This window comes from Dicentrarchus labrax, unplaced genomic scaffold, assembly GCF_905237075.1.
Source record: "Dicentrarchus labrax unplaced genomic scaffold, dlabrax2021, whole genome shotgun sequence".
Classification (NCBI taxonomy): Eukaryota; Metazoa; Chordata; class Actinopteri; family Moronidae; genus Dicentrarchus; species Dicentrarchus labrax.
Window position 1 is genome coordinate 18,729,782 of NW_026136703.1, and position 20,519 is coordinate 18,750,300.

The 20,519-nt window shown below is 42.6% G+C and overlaps 1 protein-coding gene across 1 annotated transcript in view; it reads left to right on the forward strand.

Moving 5' to 3' along the window:
- The window catches only part of LOC127361606 (glutamate receptor ionotropic, NMDA 3B-like), a 66,783-nt gene that overhangs the window by 24,426 nt on the left and 21,838 nt on the right, over positions 1-20,519 (forward strand). Inside the window, exons 2-5 of the mRNA XM_051396370.1 lie at positions 10,246-10,946; positions 16,666-17,162; positions 18,263-18,534; positions 19,247-19,483. Of these exons, the coding sequence (XP_051252330.1) occupies positions 10,246-10,946; positions 16,666-17,162; positions 18,263-18,534; positions 19,247-19,483 (1,707 nt within the window). The remainder of the gene's footprint in view (positions 1-10,245; positions 10,947-16,665; positions 17,163-18,262; positions 18,535-19,246; positions 19,484-20,519) is intronic.

Below are 20,519 nucleotides of genomic sequence, written 5' to 3' on the forward strand. Positions count from 1 at the left end.
ATTACCCCAGATTCAGATTGGAGTCTAATAGTCTTTTTGTTCACTTCTTCTGTCTCCGCCACACTTGCTCCCAAATTTTTCCCTCTTCTCTAATTAGCCCCTTTATGCTCGCTCTTGCACTTGAAATCGTTCACTCTATGCTGTGCATATTCATCTCCTCAGTGTCTCTCTCCCTCTGCCTCTCCATCTCTCCGTCATCTCTCTCTTATAGAGATGGATGAAAGGGGATATCGGGGAGTCTGGGTGGAGAGCTCAGCTGAATCAAGGCAGGTCATTTACTCACCGCAAGCCCATCCATCCTGGAACCTACACATACCCTCCTCTCGCGCACACACACACACACACACACACACACACACACACACACACACACACACACGCACACACACACATGCTTGACTCAACAGACTCTCACACAAACACACTGCCCCTAAATGACTTCCATCTCTTTGGGTGTATTATTTCACTCCTGGGAAGTCTGGTCTGAGTTTCAGTATTCAACACGACCAAAGCAAAGGGATCTTTTCCATCAGGAGGTTGTTCAGTCGCACATCTGAGCATACACATTACACTAAAACAAGTACACACAAAAATGCACAGCCTAAGACTAAGAAATATCACACATATTCAGACACGCACCCTGTGCCCAAAGCTCTAGACACCTCATTACTGGCATGGTGTGCTTTCACCGCTGGGGTGTTGTGAATAAATGTATCCCCCCTGAAGTTGTTGCTGTTTGCGGCTATGCTCCCCGTGGGCAGACTGTTAATGACATCACGCCACTCTGCATCTGTATTTGGGAAACTGTTGGTATCATTCTCCCAGTAACTAAATAATGTTGCCGTCTCATTGGTCCAGCTGCCTGCCGGTCGAATTACAACCCAGCAAGAAGCTATTTTGTACGCTGACAGCCTCTGTGCCAGGCCCGGAACACCCAAAACAGCTTATTTTACCCCCAACATGATGGCATGATTACTGCAAATGCTTGACGCCACCTCCAGCAGGTTAGCAAGTCAGCAAGAGAGGAAGACGGGCTGCAGAAAGGGAGAGAGAGTTATGATCTGGGAAATCGCGGTGATGGAAAGTGATCAAGGAGGAACAGGTCCAGGTTGCCGCTCCATCGTGCAGTATTCGTCAATGACATATGTGCGCCGTAATCAGAATACGGCATGCATGCAATACTGTAGAGCGGATGGATGAGTCAGGGGAGAAAATGCGATTACAGTGGCAATCATAACTCAGATTAGCCTTCCTCTGTACCTCTCTCCACTGTTCAACACACAAATCAATCACCATCACATTCAGTACGCTGCCTCATATCACACACAGGGCCGCACCAAAAGGACAAATATTATTCTCTCCGGCAGAGAAAACAACATTGTCTATATAGCAAGGACAACAATCGCTCTCTTTAATAAATAACGGCAGCTATTATGATCATAAATAGTGAGGGGGCCAGAGGCTGTTTGTAGGGGGGAGGATGATACATGAATCCATTCAGCATATTTCTGCTGTGGGCTTGTATCTCTGCAACTGAGGGGATCAAAGGAGCTCCTGACAAAAGAGGCGCCGATGCAGCGTGCTGAGATGACAGCCTTCACCAATGCTAGCAGTGCACTCAGCACTAACATTGGCTGACTAGAGACCTGACTAACCAGTCCAGAACAGCACATTCAGTCCCCCCGCTGTTTCCTCTATCTGATTATTATTGATGACATCAGGACATTTGCGGGCCCGAGGAGGCTCATTAAATCAGAAGTCAACTGATAATGAAAGTGAACACTCTGCACTGTATTATTTAATTTACTCAACACTACAGACTAGCAAGGAAACATTTGCATACTTTGATATGCACTAGCATTTTATTAATTCCTTTCGGATTGCCATTTGATTTAACTGTTTGACTAGAAAATAATGTGGCAAAAACTTCTTCATGGGTAGTGTACTAAGCACAAAGCACTTGGCAGCTGTGCGAATGTGATCACTTTGTCTGGGTTTGTGTGTGTTATATGTGTGTGTACGTGTGTGCAGAACCAGCAGTTCTCAGTTCTACACTGGCTTGCTATGCTCCAGGGAAAAAGGCTGGCTCTGTGTCTTGATCATTCAAATTAATTTGGAGCCATGCTGAGAACAATATTCCATTAAACGGTTTGTAAATCACAGGCATTCACATTTACACACCCATGCACGCATTTACACACAAATAGTCTCGCAGACACTCATTGACAGAGACATATTTTGTACACACAAATGCACCTTTTTACTCACAACTACACAAACACGTCCACCTCGCTCCGGTTGATTTGACGCCAATGTGCAAAATGGGCGAATCCCATTTTCTCTCAGCTTTTTCTCCCGTTTGGAATGATTCACATAAACTCAGAGCCTGGAGGAAAAGGGGAGACATGGCTGTCAAGACTTTTATGGCTTTTCCCACAATCGCTCAGGACTACAATGGTGTTTTTACGATGTTACTGTATAAACCCCCCTCTCCCGACCCACCACACCACCAAGGAAACTAACAAGGTCCTTATGTTTAATGGACTCAACACACTCATACCTCCAGCAGTCACCAAATTGTCACATCTATAAGGAGCCTAAGCGACGAGCAACCATTTCCCTCTAATCAAACATAATTCGAAGTGTGCTTTACACTTTTCCCCTGCTGTTTCATTGCGCTCCCCCATGGGCCACAATCTACATTCATGCTTTTCTGCTCAATCACTGTATGGGAGATGTTGGGTGGAACTGGATAGTGTCAAGGTATTTGCATATGTAATTTAGCACTGACAATCAGAGACATGGCTCCATCTCCATCAACTGTTAACTGTGAAACAAGATTTAGCCCCTCTTTCAATCTGTGGTCAGTCCTGTGGTGGCGCCTAATAGTGTGTATCTTACTGCTTATCACTCCGTTTCTCTGAGCCAACAGGCTGTTATGCTTAGATAACCACAGTCATTTGCTGTGTTAAGTGGCTGATTGCTTCACAGCTGTGATTTTGCGTGCATGCATGAGTGTGTGGCATACTTTCATGCATGTGTAAGCACGTAAATGTAATTTGCTGCCCATGCCTGTGTGTTTATTGCAGATTGCCGTGAGTGTGCGCATTTGCGCGTACGCCTGTCCTGCATATGTGTCTAACAGCACCAGCCTCTTTCCCCCACCAAGCTTAGCTCCAGTATTCAGCAACATGGCTGAGTAAGATTAAAGTCACCCACATTACACTTAGCGCCGGGAGACGTAAGAAAAATAGGAGAAAATTAAACAATGCTATTTGCATACAATTACACAACAGTACGACAAACAACTCGGTTAGCCACCGTCTGGTCACCTAAAGAGTGCTGGCTCAGTGTTGCTTCATTAACTATGCAAACAACTCTGGCTGGCCTTATTCAATCACTGCTGTTTATTTGGACTGTGAAAAAGTCAGAAAAAATTACACACATTCAACTGTTTCTTCGTTCATTATGTATGAGCCAATGCAAGCAATGCTAAGATGCTAGTTGCTTTCGTTTTACTCAGGAAACCAGTTCTGTACTGCAGGTTAAATCAAATTGCTTAGGTTGGATTTATATTATTATATGTGTGTAAGTGAGCTAACATCTGCAATGACATTTTAGTCTGACATTCGGGTTACAATACGTTCAGTTTTCATCTCAGGTGTTTGAAATAAAAGACTTGCACCCTGCTGAGAAAATCTTTCTCAGTCTTCCTCAAGATACATGCACACCATCTCTGTCTCTCTTGCTCCTTTCCACTACACACACACACACATTCGGATGCAAACCATCACCTTTTACTTCTTTTCACAAATACGGATATTAAACCACCTATCAATTTCTCTCCCATCTTTCATCTTAAACATATATTCACATTCACACACCGATCTCCCTCTGTCTGTCCCTCTCAGTCTGTCTTTCTTCCTATCTTGCATCCCTACAATACAGCCAGCTCACCTGGTGCTGGTAAAATATGAATGTGCTCAGTGAAGTGTTGTTGTTTGGAGTGCTGCCCTGACCATGAGCTTTGTTTCTGGACTGAATAGAAAGCTAAGCAGCCATTCAGGGGCTCAGGCAAAGGGCCATAGCATTGGATGTAACAGCGAGAACAACATGAAGCAGGGCCCCGCTCTTTCCACCAGCGCTTTGGCTTTACTCGATGCCGACAATTCAGTGCAATGTTAAGCCTGACCGGGGCTACACTGAGATTTCGCAATAAGTCAAGCTGCAGCAGTTAAAGAGATCCTTTGCCTGAAGCTGTGGAGGAAGGACAAGAGGAGATACCCATTTTTTCAGAGATTCAGCTTACATATTAGGCCGATCTTTAGCCTCCCTCAACTAAAACCCTCCAACACAACGCAGGAGTCCCACCTCCTTGCTTTTTGCTCCAACTTGCTTCTAATAAGCTCTGAAACTGCAGGTACTGCGGTTTCTTCTGTGCCCCTTTTCTTTGTACAGGGAAATCTTTTTTCCTTTTTGGCATTGTGCATTCGGTAGCACGCCTTCCAAGTGTTGATGCTTTACTTATGGAGGCCTAAATAAGGAATGAGCTTAGTAACTGGGAGCTGCTCCCTCCTGTTCTGATTCAACGCACTCCTGTCGGTTTGCTTACTCCACATTGCCCAAAGATCCCTCTGGATTTATGCTCGAGTATTCACACCACGGTGTGTTTGTACTGTATCTGTGTTCTTGCACCGGTGCCTGTGTGTGCGTGTTTGTTTGTGCCTGCTGCATGTGTGCCTACCTGCTGTCTCAGTGGGGGGGCGGGGGTTGCTGCATGTATTTGTGCACATGCAGTGTATTTGATGACCTGAAAATCTTAGGACCAACGCATCAAACAGCACTCTGGATTTGTTTATTAGAGGCAGAGGTTCAGTTCAAGGCTCCTAATTTGCAGATGTGTGAGAAGGGGTATGGATTTTATATTTTATACCCGAATAATGCTGACATTCCTTTTAGCTGTGCTTATCTTGCATCCTTAGTTCAGAGTCTTTATAACCTAGTGCTTGCGGATGGAGCTTTTACCTGAGAATAGAAAAAAAAGATAAGAGCATACACACAAAATACACACACAAACACGCACCCTAGCGGTCCTTACAGGTGGAAAATGTGAATCTTGCTGTTTAGAGAAAACATCTATTACATTCTTAACCAAGCCTGAAAAAGACCTTTGTACTTAAGAAAAAACATCAACCTGGGTCTGGATTGACCTGAGCAGCAGAGCTGTACTCAGACAGCACCATGGCTGACAGGATCAAGCCTGTTTGTGTCTAGCTGATCCCTGCACCCACAGACATGCTTCTGTGTTTCAGAAGAAACTGCAAGAAACTGCCAATAGTCTGCAAACTTTCCAGTTTTAGACAGCACAGCCACCTTTTATCTTGTCTAGACTGTGACATCATAAAAAAATACTGCTCGCATTCCTCTAGAGATCAAAACTCCACTCAGGTTCCCTAAGGTCTGTGAAAAAAATGACATTTTAAATTCAAATGTCCGATAACTGCAACAACAAAGTTGGCCCCGACCCAAGGCAAAAGCCCAGGTTGTCAAAAACAACCGCAAATTCATGCAGAGAGCCCGACTGGACCTGAAGACCTGTCATAAGCATTCATGCAAGTATGCAGACGTATACGCATACATTACACACACACATATATTATATCTGGCGTGTCACAGGGATAAATATTGATGCTGCCAGCTTGTTTTTAAGACATGCTGGATTAAGCTGGAGTGATGGCTGGCAGGGATTTCATTGTTCTTATGCACTGAAATACTTCAAGATGCTACATGTAGGATTTTGTCATTGTTTGATTAAAGATCGTTTCAGCTTGTTTTGAGAATGAGTGTCAAACGGCTCTTTATTCCATAAAGAACATAAAATATGTGTGTGTGTGTGTGTGTGTGTGTGAAAGGAAAAAGAAATGAATACAGGAAAGAAATGGAGGCTGGCTGGCAGTAGGTTTTTTGGGGGGCTTACTATGAGTTGGCTTCAGCAGCCAGTTCAAGAAGTGACCCATTGAGCCCAAACAGCATTCAGTCAAAGACGCCCTATTGTCGACCTATGAAACAATCTGGAAATAGTCGGCTTAAACAACCATTGTGATTTATGGCGCCGTAGTTGGAGGCCGTGCGATCTGTATATATAAAAAGCTCATTCATAGGTAAAAAAAAAACACAATGAACCTCATGCAAGACCCACTCGCTTCTACGACTGATTTACAAGAACTTGCGGCATTCACCAATTTTCTCTTATTTTGAATTTTCTCTTAGATACAAGCAATTTATGAGTGGTCCAGTCGTGTGCAATTGTCTGCTGTTATCCAAACACACATTTTTCACTCAAGGATTGTATTTTGCATTACTATAAAACAATTTTGAGTTACCTCTGTAGATTACACTTCATATTTACCTTGAATCATCCTCGGTGACTGTACAGTTCAAAATGTAATATAGTTCTAAATTTATCATAAAGCCTAACGATATCATCATTAATTTTAAATTGGCTATTGATTAGAGGGTTAGAGTTCTCTTCACATTAAGGTGTATGCAGTTTGCTGTCCAGGGGAACATCCTCTGTTGAAACGCCTGACAATGCAACATCACCTATTATTGCACGTATTCTTTCATCTATCTCCATGATGGAGACTTCCCCTTTGACCCCCTCCCATTGTGGTTATCGATTGTCTTGATTTTCATATCAAAGACCTCTTCTTGATTTCAGCAACAGTGTGACCCTCAGGTGACACGGCGTTAACAGCACCCTTTATTCTTTCTTCAGCAGGTCCTTTAATTTCACATCTGACCCGATGTTAAAAATGATAGACTTTCCTTTGTTGATCTCAGAGAACAGTAAAGTTCTTCTTTTTACTCTTTCATATCATTATGGCACACTTGTACGAGCCCATCATACGAAAGAATAAGTAAAGATTACGAACATATTCTTGCATGAGGCCCAATTATTCTTATTTCCAGGTGATTATACACATACCAATGAATATTATATTCCATTTCTGAGTATAAATCCTCCTAAATGTTACACACTGGACCTTTAAGCAAGTGTATATTGCCTGTTAAGAAGTGATGACTCTAATGCCTACCACTGTGCCAAATTTCTGTTTTGGTTGTGTGGTCTTATAAATGTTTATTTGATAAAACATAAGGATATTAGCTTTTCTTTTTCCAATTGCATTAAATTCTTAAGAATTAAAAGTTAATTGCTCTTTGAAAGGGTGTACTTATACATTATATCAGTGACATAAAATTGTAATATCATAATAATATTAATTATTGCAATTATTTCTGGGACAATATATTGTTAAACAAAAGTAGTTATCGTGAGATAACAATGAGACAATGAAATAGAATCCAGGAAGTCCAGTTTGAGTAACAATTGTGTATGGAGGCTTATCAGATACTTAAACATTTATAACACTACAAGACCAAATTTTACCACTCTAGAAAGCAGCAATCATTGTATCTTTAATTGCAACTTTGCAATTACTAAGTAGAATTACGCTGTTCACTGTTACAAGGTACAAAGTAGCTTTCCAGAAAAAGTTGAGCCAAGTTCAAGTTGATGGACAACCCTACATGTTTTTTTTTTTTTTTTTACCAGAGCCCTCTGTGTTGGCAACCCTGCTGCATCACCAAAGTACCCTCATTCACATGAATGAGGTGGCTGCATTTTTTCATTCAGTGCTGTTGTCTATCTGAACACAGTCCAGCAGTTCTCAAAACAACAGGTGTAGGCTCTCTCTCTGTCCAGCAGTGGCTCAACAAACTCTATTCTCCACCCCTTATATAATACACCTCATATGAGCCTAATACTAAACCTAAACACAGCCAACTGATCTCTTGAAATTACACCCAGGGTTGACATATTACATTATATTTCCAATGCATAGAGCTGTAAGTTTGTGTCTACTCAAACTTTTTAGAGATCTTTCTTACTTAATGTTGTTTCGTGTTATTATTAATGCACATTACTTTGAACCACACTTTTTTAGAAAGTATTTTACATCAGATTTGTTCCTATAATCTACCTACACAGCAGAAAAGAGTTATTGCTCTAATATATCACTAGAATTAATTGCCAAAATACTCAAATGCAAAGAAGCGACTGCAGTGATGAGCTTTTTTAAAGTTTCATTGAGTCGACTTTGGTACTTGTCACGTTCGATTGGCCACAGAATTTTAAAATAAGTCCTTCCTCCACCACTCAAAACAGCAGAGCGCTTCCCCGTCTTATGGGCTGGAACTCATGTCTTCAGGAAAAGCCTCATATCACCTTATCTTTTCAGAATCACATCTCAGCTCCCACATCAGCCTCCTCCATACACTCTAATTTGCTTTCTCTCCGAACAGCGACATACTGCTCCGGTTTGCTCTTATTATTATTCTCACGTCCTCACTCTTGAAGTAATTCTACTGTTGGGCTCATTGTGAGTCGCTCTGGATAAGAGCACCGGATAAACGCCTCAAATGTAAATGAAACTGTAAAAGAAAATCAAAAAGTCAAGCAAATTAGAAGTTAGCCATAATTGCCAAGCTGAGAGAAATAATACAAAATATGCTGCTACAAAACAGCTGACACAGCTGTGGGATGTGCCGCAGATGATCATTATTACAATTAATTTGACAATGATATATTTAGTAAGATTCCGTCTCTGCTTTTCTAACAAGCTGTGTTCACCAAGAGCATAATATACAGCTTTCTGTACATGATTTATCTGCATTTTGGACTTTTAGCTTTTGCCATTTTATGTCTACTTTATTCAACAACATAACATAGCCATATATTAACATTTAGCCATACATTAATATTTAAAGGATGGCATAGATGGATATACCCAGAGCAACTTAGAATGAGAGCAGATATAGATTTACATATTAATTCCTCCAGCTGCCTTGAGGCTCTGTTTTGATCCTCTATCGTCACATTTGGACAAAATAGGCATGATGTCAGTTTCATCCCTGACGGCAATATGGTGAATAATGCTCACACATGTAGCAGGCACCTCCTTCTATACCTCTGTGACACCCGCCGCCGTCTCGCCAACCCACACCTTCCCACCGCCGCCACCTCCACCATCTTTCTGGCACCCCATTGAGTTCAAACGATGAGGCCTATCTTCACTTGTCCACCTCACACACACTCCTTTCCTCTCCCAGGAGGATACACTGCATTAATTCATCCATGTCTTTGCAGCCTTCAGTCAAATTTTTTTTTTTTCTTACTCTCTTATGGGATTCAAGGACTTTCAGCAGAGGGATGCTCTGTTTACCTTGTACTCTCGTGTGGGATATTTCCATTTGAATGAATGTGTGTGGGTTGCAGTTAGGTTTTGATATCTCATCTTCAGACACATGTGTGAGTGTGTATTCCACAAGTTTCTCTACTCATACCCGATGCACCTGGATGGAATGTACAATGTACAGATTTAATTAAGCACTGTATGTGCGTGTTTTTGGTGTGTGTGTGTTACAAATGTTTTAAAGGTGCTGAGAATGTGTATTCATTTGTGCCAGAGGGTGTTTATGAGCACAGTGGGTAATGCATTCCTATCATCTTAGTTCAGTGAGGTGGTGCAAATCTTAAGTCTTGTTAAGCTAAACTTTAGGCTCTCTATACAAAAGCAGTCTCCCCCTTCAACCTTGCCTGAAGCACTGATAGGATGAAAAATGGATAGAGGCCCCAAAGGAAGGAGGGGGGAAGGTCCATCTGTGAGCTGCATTCAAGGACAACAGTGTTATCCATTTTGGAACAGTATGAAACAAGCCAGTGTTTTCAGAGGGGTTTGGAAATGCGGGCTTCTGGATGAACTGTGGATGCTACTGTTGTCTTGCCAAGCCAACTGTGATGTTGCAGATTAGATGCGAATCATTGACTCCTTGTTTGTATCAGCCCGACTCTTCTCATCCAGAGTGAGAGATAATGAACAAATGTGACTGATTGTTTCTGATCAGTGTTGTGGTGAATTACTGCAGCAGCAGGGATTGTCTTGCAGTGCTCTGGCACCCAGAAAAGCTGTGTTTAATGTGATAGTATGTTATTCAGCCCAGAGGTGCTATGGTTTGGCTATATCTATTTATCTCTGTTTTCATCTTGTTTTCTCTCTTCTCACCCTTTTTGTTCCCCCCGTAATGATTTTACTTTTATGTATTGCCTCTAACTTTCTCATTCTTTTTCATTGTCTTTTATCATTCTTTCAACTTTCATCTTCTCCTTTCTGTCCTCTCTAATAGAACCGATTCCACCTGCAGATGTCGGCCCGTGTGCCTCCATCAACCCTGGGCAGCCTCCTGTTGGCGGTCCTGCAGGGGAAAGAAGGGGACAGGGACAGAGGAAGCCGAGGGGAAGGCAGCTGGGGAGGAGCAGCTGTGATCTGCCCTGGGTGGGAGGAAGGGGGTGACGGGTTGCTGTCTCACCTTCAGGCCCACAGTGGTTCTACCTGGCATTTGTGGGATGTAATCAACCTGACCCGCATCTCCGGGGGCGGGGAGAGAAGAGGGGAGACCAGCGAGGAGAGAAGGGAGGATCAGAGGGAAGAGGAGGCTTTGAAGATCCTATCCACTCGTTTCCTGCGCTCCCCCTCTCCAATCTCCTCTGTTCTCCTCCTGGGTTCTGACCCCGAATGTGTCTCCTCCGTCCTGCGGGCCGCTCAGCGCCTCGCTCCATCACTTCCAGCACTGCAGTGGATCATGGGATATCCCTTGTCTCCAGATTCGCTCCACACTCTTGGAGGTCCCCTTGGACTGTTAGCCTACGGGGAGGTCGGCCGTAAGCCAATCAGCTTCTACATCCGTGATGCTTTGCAGTTGATAGCCCGTGCAGTCACTGCAGCCACACTGGTGAGGCCGGACTTGGCACTCATTCAAAACATGGTGAACTGTTACGACAAACCAAACCGACATGAGCTTCCCTCTTCAGGACAATATCTGACCAGGTATGATCACATATATTGTATATACACACTAATTAAAAGGGTCAGGGTTACCCAAATTACAAAGAAATATGTTGCCATTAATCTTTAGCAGTATCTAGCTATTCAAATAATTTTGGTTTTAAGTGAAATTAAATGTATGCTAAGAAACAAACAGTTTTATCATTTGTGTTCCTATGAGGTCAAAACTAGTTGAATTGTATTGAATTTGTTTTACGTAACAGTGCTCCCTCAAGGAAATGTGAATTTTTGGTACCAACTGACAATGTTAGCCATTGCTTGCACATCTGTGATTTAAGCCTTCCTTTTATTACATGACAAACCACACCCATGGAGTTTTGCAGTTGGGTGAATCTTCCTTTGTTTTGTAAATGTACATCTGCAAATTTCCATTCATATCTTATAATATTTCATTTGAAAGAGAACTGATTGTAATTATAATTATAACTATTCAAATTATCTATTAACTCCCCCTGCTCTTTCGTTCATTTCTACATGCGGATGTCTCTCATTTTTCTGTGACTCACTCTGTATTAAGTGTTTTACCAGAGTGATTGTGATTTGGGGTGCTTTAACTGGGCACTCTCTCTCATGCCTCTGGGCACATGGAGAGCTGTTTTCTCCCCAGTGTGTAACCGTCATCTCTCTCACAGCAGTAGGTTTTATGTTGTTTTACAGTTTCATGGTGAATATCAGTGCGCATATGATATACTGTGATGCGCTACGGCTTCGCCTGGCAACAATCACTGCTGCCATGATCACTGCAACGTCTGGAACATGAATGTGACAACCCTTATAAATGCACTTCAGTTACCACCAGCTTTCTAAACTGTGTGGCTAATTGCACCGGTGTTTGTTTTTTATAATGAGGCTCATTTACATGGAAGGGGGGCAGTTTTGCACCAAATGTATGCATATTACCTCATTTAAATACATGCAAAAAGTATCAGAGTGCCGTGACACTGTTTGTTTGTCAGTGCAGTTAGAGATGCATTCCTCCCTTTGAGGTGGCTTTGTGAATTAGATTGCTTGTCTTGATGCCCGATGACCCAGCAGGGGAAACGGTGGTGCCTTGAACACCCTGTTGTGTACTCAAGAGCATTTCACTGTACTGCCTTTTTAATACAGCAGTGTTTATATACACATTGCTGCTGATTGGGGCTTTGACACACCCACCAAAAGAGATAAAAAAGTATCTTAAAGTCGGTTGTACACGGTTGCACACCAAGGAAACATGTCGTCCAACTCTGAAATAGTAGTAAAGCGGTGCACACGGTTTTCATATTAAACGCACCCCAGGTGTTGTTGATGATAGCAAGCTAAACTAACTAACTTTCACTTTCTGAGCAGCTGACTAGCTGCCACTCAGAGCTAGCTTGAGATACCTGCCTTCAAGATGTCTACCTCCACAACACTACAATGGAAGTGAATATTGAAAATGTACATTTAAATTCAGAGACATCTTTTTCCAGTAGTGTCCCAATTACCCCTGGATAATCCACAAACCTTACTGTCAGCACTTTTAGCATGGACTTTTTCTTTCATAGAACATAGTTTTAAAATGTCTTTGTGTAATTTACGACAAATTATGACAGAACAATATTAATTTTGTGGCGCTCCGCTAAAGGTCAGGAGTCCAAAGTAATGCCCTGTGGCTGGCAGAGATTTGTTCAAGAAAACTTCAGCAGAGTCGACGATAGAGAAAACTTATACCTCTTCCAAAAATGAAATGTATTGCTTTAGGGGACATAGAAGTAGTAGTCTGGTCAGGGCGGAACCTCAAATAATGTCTACAAATGCAGCCAATGGGCCAACTAGTTTTTTTTTAATGACTCTTGGTCACTTACAAATTCTTAGCCAAGGTCCCAAAAGTGCAGACATTTAAATCACAAATGATATATGGAGAGACTGACAAACTGCAATTAAATTCCTCTGACCACACCACTAAATGTCTGTAAGCTTGTTAGCTTTGTGAATGACACTTTGGCATTTTTCTGAGGTGTTGCTGGCTCCACTAGTGGTACTGTACGCTCCGGTTGCTGCCCTTGTCTGTCCTCTGCACCACGGGGGTGGCGCCTTCTGAATCGCGCTGTCATACTGGGGGTGGGGAGGAGGTCTTTATGGCATACAGATTCACAGACTGACACCAGAGAGTTTTGTCTGTTTCTCTTTTGTTGCTGCTGCTTCAATCCCTGCAGCTTTTAAAAGGACCTCTGACAGCTTTCACAAGCTCTGTCAAGGTGCGGTTTGTGATAAAAAAATACACACACAGAAGAAAAGCATATTGAAATACATATTAAACCATAAAAGCTTTCACTGAAAGCAGAAAAAGCGAAATTCTCACGTTTGTACACAGCAAAAAAGCCCTCATACTCACATACATTACAACCCCTCTTAAGCCATATCTGGCTGATACTGACTGATGCACTGAAGCTCCATGCCATAAACTCACTCCAACGTTAAATATCTCTATAGTGCGATGGATAAAACAGCATGTATCCAAGTTCCGTGGTCATGTTGTACTGATGAGAGAAGGATTTGTAGTTTGAGCTTGGCCCACAGCAAATATTGAACACACACGGTGCCTGCCAGCTGAGAGTGATCATCAACACCACCCACATAATCACAAGCTGGATTCTCACAATGTTCCCTCCCTTTGCAGTTTAGTTGAGCCTTGGGATGCCAGAACAATTTGGCATAGAGGGCCAGAGGCTAAAACAAGTGGAGTGGATGTTGGGTAACAAAGCAATATTATTGGACATTCATTAAGAGTGAAAATGTAAAACGTAAAAAGTTTTTTATGTTTAATGTGATTAAATTGCTCATTTTTGGCCACGTTAGCAGGGCAGCTCTGTGGATAGCACTGTCTGTTCATCCAGCACTGTCTGTCCATCCAGCACTGAAATGTTTCATTTAAGTTGTACAGAGCCTAGTATTTGGTAATCACACAATTTTGATGATAAAAGCTACAGAGCTTTGACTGTGGCTGTACATTCTTAGTCTTGTCATACTTTGAACAATAAAGAAAACAATAAAAAATGCTTTTAAACTTACTCAAACTTCATCAGAACACCAGAGAAAGTCACAATCTTTCTGAGGAGGACCAATTAGGACATAGTCTAGACTATCAGAATAGGCTATTTATAATACAGACCTCCACAATATAGTGTCAGTGACCTTTGTTCCTGGCCTGTGAGAGGCTGATAAAAGAGGCTGTTCTATCGCACAATTCAGAGCTGTCCAGGTAGACTCCATGCCCTCCAGTGTACTCCCTGATTCTTATCACTCCCCTGCAACAGCTAGACATGCCATTGCTCCAGAGAGCCCTCACAAAGCTGAGAAGTGAGAGACTTCCACATGGAAAAGGCAATTAACAGCTCAATGCCCAAGGGACAGAGCAAGGAAGGCAGGGAGGGAGAGAGGATGTCTGGAGATATAAGCAACAGCGAAAGGTATGAGGGAGGACAGAAGCAAAAACTGCACAACATTACTGTTTCTGATTCAAAGCAGTGGAACAATGAGTAAAAAGCCAGAGTAAAGATATGACAAACTAGCCAGTTTTGATGTAGTTCTTCCGAATGTCCAGAATCAAAAAACCCCTGGGTGTTTATTCCCAAAAATACATTGGAGAGAATAGAGAAAGTGGTCAAAGACAAACAGATAGATGAAAGACAGGGGAAGTAGGAAACTGCTAAAGGAAAACAGAAATAAACTCAAAGGAAAGGAAGATACTTGTATGGGAAGGGATGTGAGGAAGAGAAAAAATGAAAGAAGGGAGGAAAATTGATAGAGCATTGTTGTTATCAGAGTGAGATCTGCCAGTCAGTGGCATCTCACTCGACACAACTGCCACACTGATTCCATCTCCCCTGAAGAGATTAAAACCACTGAAACAAGCAAACCTCGTATCATCCCAGACAGACAAAGACAGAGGGAGTAAACTTTCCTCCAAACTAAAGGAGATGGAGGGATAAGGGAGTGAGACACATGCCTGAGACTCTCTCATAGACTCATCATTTACCGGCCACTCTGCTGACATTTACTCTGAAAGTGTAAACCGGGGCCAGGTGTTAGTGAGAGAAAGCCATCCCTCTCTGACACCACTGGCTGACTTATCAACCTCCTTTGACATCCACAGTCATTCTTTAAACGCAGTCTCTGGCCGACTGCAACACAACAACCCGCAGAACCCATAACTAAAAGGTGACGCTGCTTGAAAGCGCATCGTACTTTTCACACCTCTGCTCCTATGTCTGTATAATCACGCACTCCTATCTCGTGTTTTTTTATCTCTGGGCATGAATCCAAAAACGTCACATACTGCGTAAAAGGGGGCTTCACACCTCTTTGCTCAGATAAGAGATGTAAAGTGAAGGCTATGGTTAATTTTTTTGTGGCCAGCCCTAGCAAGTACTGTATAGTATATGAGTCTGGAGTGGGCTGGCTTGATGAATCTGCTGTCTATGGGATATGATGATTCAGCCGCACTATTACCATGAGTGATTTCAGCTCAAGGCAAGGCTAGCACTTCCACTTTATGGCCACAGAGACAGAGGGAGCTACTGATGAGGAAACATAAGTTAATGTGGAATGGGATGGGAATGACTTTCAAATCAGAGGCATTTTTAATCAGGCTCTTGAGAATTATGGTGGCAGGACTGGGTTTATAAATTGATATTGCGCTGCTGAAGTAAATTACAATGTGAAGAAAGAGGGCTACGAACAAAAGCACAAGCAGATTGCACAAAAGCTTACATAGATTCACATGTATCCTTCCCTGTGTTGTGCTGTCGGGCTTTAGTCCATGCTAGACTTGGAGGTGAGGTTAATGACCCTCATGATGAATTTAGTCTTTTCATTTTACTTCGCATATCCCATCTCCAGCAGCAGTTACATTATATGCTCATCAATTCAACATATAAGTCGGAGATGAGATTGAGAAAAAGAAAAGAGAGAATAAAACAAAGAGCAAAAGGGAAAATCTATTTTTCCTCTCAGAGAAAGGGCTACGGCTTTACCAACCTTTTCCATTAACAGGAAGAAAAACTTGCCATTTCTATCCTTGACCCAGACATAATCAACAGTCACTGCACGGTTCAACACCCATACCGAATGCAGTGATCCTTGCATACTTTAACATTTGAACAACCACTCCTACGATTTTCCATGACCTCCTGACAATCTCCCACTAATCAAGACATGATCAAACAGTACTTGTATGGCTTCACATTGAGACATCACCTGATGATGTCCACATGATCAAATGCAAAGACATAAGCTAACAACCCCTGCATGGTTCAAGAGGCCAGGGCAGATTTATGTGCGAACAGGGATTGCTCTTCCTAATGTATTCCGCCGTAAAGACCAATGTGGGGCCACCAGGCGAGTGAGACGAATAGCAATGACTGTCTGTATGGACCAGCAGATAGGAGGAGACCCACACAGCACTGCATTAACTTTTAATTATGATTTTCTGGGCGATGCAATTATCCATCTGAGAACAGACTTGCAAAAGCTCCACAACCAGACCATGCCTGTCTGCACCATCATTTGTAACTTTTTTCTTGCTTTTTCTTTTCTTTTTTTCTTCATCTGGCTAGTTAATGTTTTGTATTACCATGGCAACATTTCTGAAATGCAATAACCAAGCATGGATCTCGCATTTCTTTGCTTTATGCTGTCTTTCGCTTATGTTTATTATTGTCTCTCTCTTTCTCCTGAGGTTTCTCTCAAACACTTCCTTCACCGGGGCCACAGGCCTAATCCAGGTGGATGCTGGCCTCTCTCGGGTCTTATCCTCCCAGCTGTTCCACGTATGGAGCCTGAAGAGGGGTGCTCTTGGCCAGCCGGCCTGGGTGACTGTAGGCCAGTGGACCCGAGGCAGGCTGGAGTTAGAAGGGGGGATCCTAGGACTGGTGGGAGGGTTCAGGAGCAGCCAGGGACAAGGACTTGGAGCTGGGGTGAGGGGAGGGGACGGCCAGGGTGACAATAACGCTGGAGGACGCTGGAGGCCAGGACTTTCTGTTGAGGGACACCGCCTCAGGGTGGTGACACTGGTGGAACACCCATTTGTCTTCACACGGGAGGTGGATGAGGATGGCTTGTGCCCAGCTGGTCAGCTCTGTCTGGACCCCAGAACCAACCGGTCCGACCTAATCCAGGCCCTCTTCAACCAGCTGCACAATCCAAACAGTACAGCTACAGAATGGGAGGGCAGCGGTGAGTTTTGTTTTTGCATTTGTACAATACTGTACAATACTGTGGTGGTCAACTTCTGGTATGCCATAGAACTCCTGACCTGTGGGAGGATATGCATGAGTTTTATTTTTGATTCATGGAAACTTGAAGCTTCTCTTACGTAAACTCTCAGATCACTTGGCTTAGATCTCATTGCTTTGTCACTGGCTACATCTCCACTGCTCCTCTTAAAGATTGAAGTGGATTTTAGAAGTAAAATCAATAAGGGATCATGGCTGGTCAGTCCAGTTCAAATATATACCTGGAGCAATGTCAAGGGCTCAGCCGTATAGCTACACCTCCGTTTCATGAATGAAGAGGATTAAAGGTGTTAAATCAATAATGGATCAAGACCATCACGTCAAATAAATACAGATATATCTCTGACTAAGGAAACTATTGACAAACTACACACAACCTACTGTATGGCATGAAATAATAATAAATAAGGCATCCAAACTTTCTTGGATTTCATTTAGGAGATGGCTGATGGAACTAATAGGAATTGATATTTGGATGGAATTGAGGGAAGTAAACAATGTATTTTATTATTGTACGCAGTTTCAAGAGATATATACCTAATTGTAAAATACATGGCAGTGGTATCCCCTTTAAGATATAGCATTTATTAAACATCTGATCACAAAATTGCATATTCTGCTTAGTGCAGAGATTTGTGCCAAGTTTCAAGAGCAATTGGCATAGTGTTTAATTTTGATTAACTGAGTTTGCAAAAAAGGTTTGCCAGAAAAATCTAAATGGCAAAAATGGCAGAAAGTGTAAAAATGTATATTATAGGGTGTCTATCTTGCCAACAGTTCTTTTTTCCTATACCTTGTTTAATGGTTGTTACATTTTTCCAGCTCAAGTTAAATGTGATTATACATATTCCTAGCCTAAGTGCAGGGGTCATTAAAATAACTGTACTCAAGTGTCCTGTGAGGCTCCGTGAACACTTTCTATGATCCGTGGTAAACAGTTTTGGACAATCCCCACAAGTGCAACCCCTGCACTTCCAAAGCATGCATATGAATACTCACATAATCATGAATTTCACATCATCATCGCTTCTTTCCTGTCAGACCTACCAGAGGACCTGAGGAAGTGCTGCTACGGGTACTGCATTGACTTTTTGGAGAAACTGGCAGAGGACATGGGCTTTACCTTTGACCTTTACATTGTGGGAGACGGGAAGTACGGAGCACTGAGCGGGACAGGACGCTGGACAGGTCTGGTCGGGGACCTGCTGAGCGGAACCGCTGACATGGCTGTCACCTCTTTCTCCATCAACTCTGCCAGGAGCAGAGTCATCGATTTCACCTCGCCCTTCTACTCCACCAGCCTGGGCATTCTGGTACAACTGCTTGTTGAAGTTTTGAGTTTCCATTTTTATGATCGTAGAAGACACAGGGCATGTCCCGAAAACATACTGCATTTTGAGTCAGTGGCAGCATCTTATTTGTCGTCGTATTTAGTGTTACTTTGATTAGTCACTATTTCTCTCTGTGGCTTTTTCAGTATGATTTGACGATATGGTCTGCAAATACTTAATTACGCCCTTATGCCATGCTCACCCGGTCTTCTGGGGAGGAACAGGAGATCATTAGTTGCGTATAATTAGTTTGCTGAGTTTTTAGGGAACATGTTAATTATGAAAGTTCAAAATGAACGACATTTTAAGAGTGTATAATGAGTCTGAGAGGCATTTTGAGAAACTGTCTTAGCAGAGTCCTCAAACATGCTGTTCTTTGATTTGTTAACATCTCCCTCTGTGCCTGACAAACTGCACTGCATAATATGATCTGACAATACAATTTGAAAATGAAAACTCTATTATTTGAAGAAGTTATTTTTTGCCCTTACAAAATGATGAGTAGCACAAAATAAAAACAATGCATGCATTTTTTAAGAACTAATTATGCCTAGGAGTGTTTAAAAGAAGTCTACTGACAAGATCCCACAAACTGCAGGTTTAATTATAATCACAATTTTGCACAAAATACAATACATGTAACTCTTGCAGAGAGAAATCAACTACATCAAGCCAATTGTTTTTGACCTGCCAGGTACGTAGCAGGGACACCGCAGCCCCCATTGGAGCCTTCATGTGGCCTCTCCACTGGTCCATGTGGGTGGGTATTTTTGTCACGCTGCATCTCACCGCACTCTTCCTCACCTTGTACGAGTGGAACAGCCCCTTCGGTATGACACCCCACGGCAGGAACAGGCTGCGTGTGTTCTCCTACTCCTCCGCCCTCAATCTCTGCTACGCCATACTGTTTGGACGGACTGTCGCCACCAAGGTAAAGTAGCTCTCCTCTGTGTGATAAATAGGCATCATGCAGGGTGGGGCAGGGAATAGAAATTGCAAAGAAAGGGAGGGGATGTGCATTATGGGAAAGAGTGCACAAACAATGAGGGAGAGTCAAAAGAGGAAGTTAAAGGGAAAAGAGGCATGAAGAAAGATGATAGAGATGGCTAGGGAGGGGGAAAGATGGATAGGGGAGAGGTTAAGAAGGTAGGCAGTGATGAAGTAGAGAGAGACAGGGAGGATAATGCACATACAGCGAGGGAGAGGGGAAAGGGTAAGTGGGCCGACAAAGATTGAAGGAGTTATGGTGAGGATGATAGGGATGGATGAAGGTGGAAAAAGAGGGAGCGGGTAGAGGTTAACTCCCCGAAGAAGTCAGACACAAAGTTGAAAACAAGAAGGCAGGGGGAAGAGGGCCAATGGGAGGTGGAAAGGTGAGAGAGCAAATCAGGAAATGGGCTTAAAAAAGAAGGTAATAGTGAGGTGAACAGAAAGATGGTGAGAAAGGGTTGAAAGGGTAAGTGGGTAAGCAGAAATGAGAAAAGCAACAGCATGAGGGTGACATGGAGGTGGGCAGACAGAGGATGATGTAAGGGGGGAGGGCAAAGTTGCAGACCCAGGTGACGAAGTTAGTGCGAGAGGGAAATATGGGAGACAAGTGATCACAAAAGACAAATGGAAGTCAAATCCTCAGACTTAGGCAAATCTGTCCATTAAAAGATACCAAGAAAGATGAAAAACAATTTCCCCCCCAAAAAAACTCTTATTTTAAAAACATTAAAAAGGTACCTTTGAAGTAACATCATTCTTCAGAAACCTGTCAGATTTGACTGATCGTGTCACACCCACTGTACACTGCCACACATACCCAACCACAACGCTGATGAAAAACAACTGTCCTCTGCATTTTTTGTATTTTAAACAACATACTGTGCCAAAATCCATCATTATGATAACTTGTGCTTACGCTTCAAATTACCATGCAGCATATTCAGATAAATATCTGAAACATAGTTTGCTTAAATTAT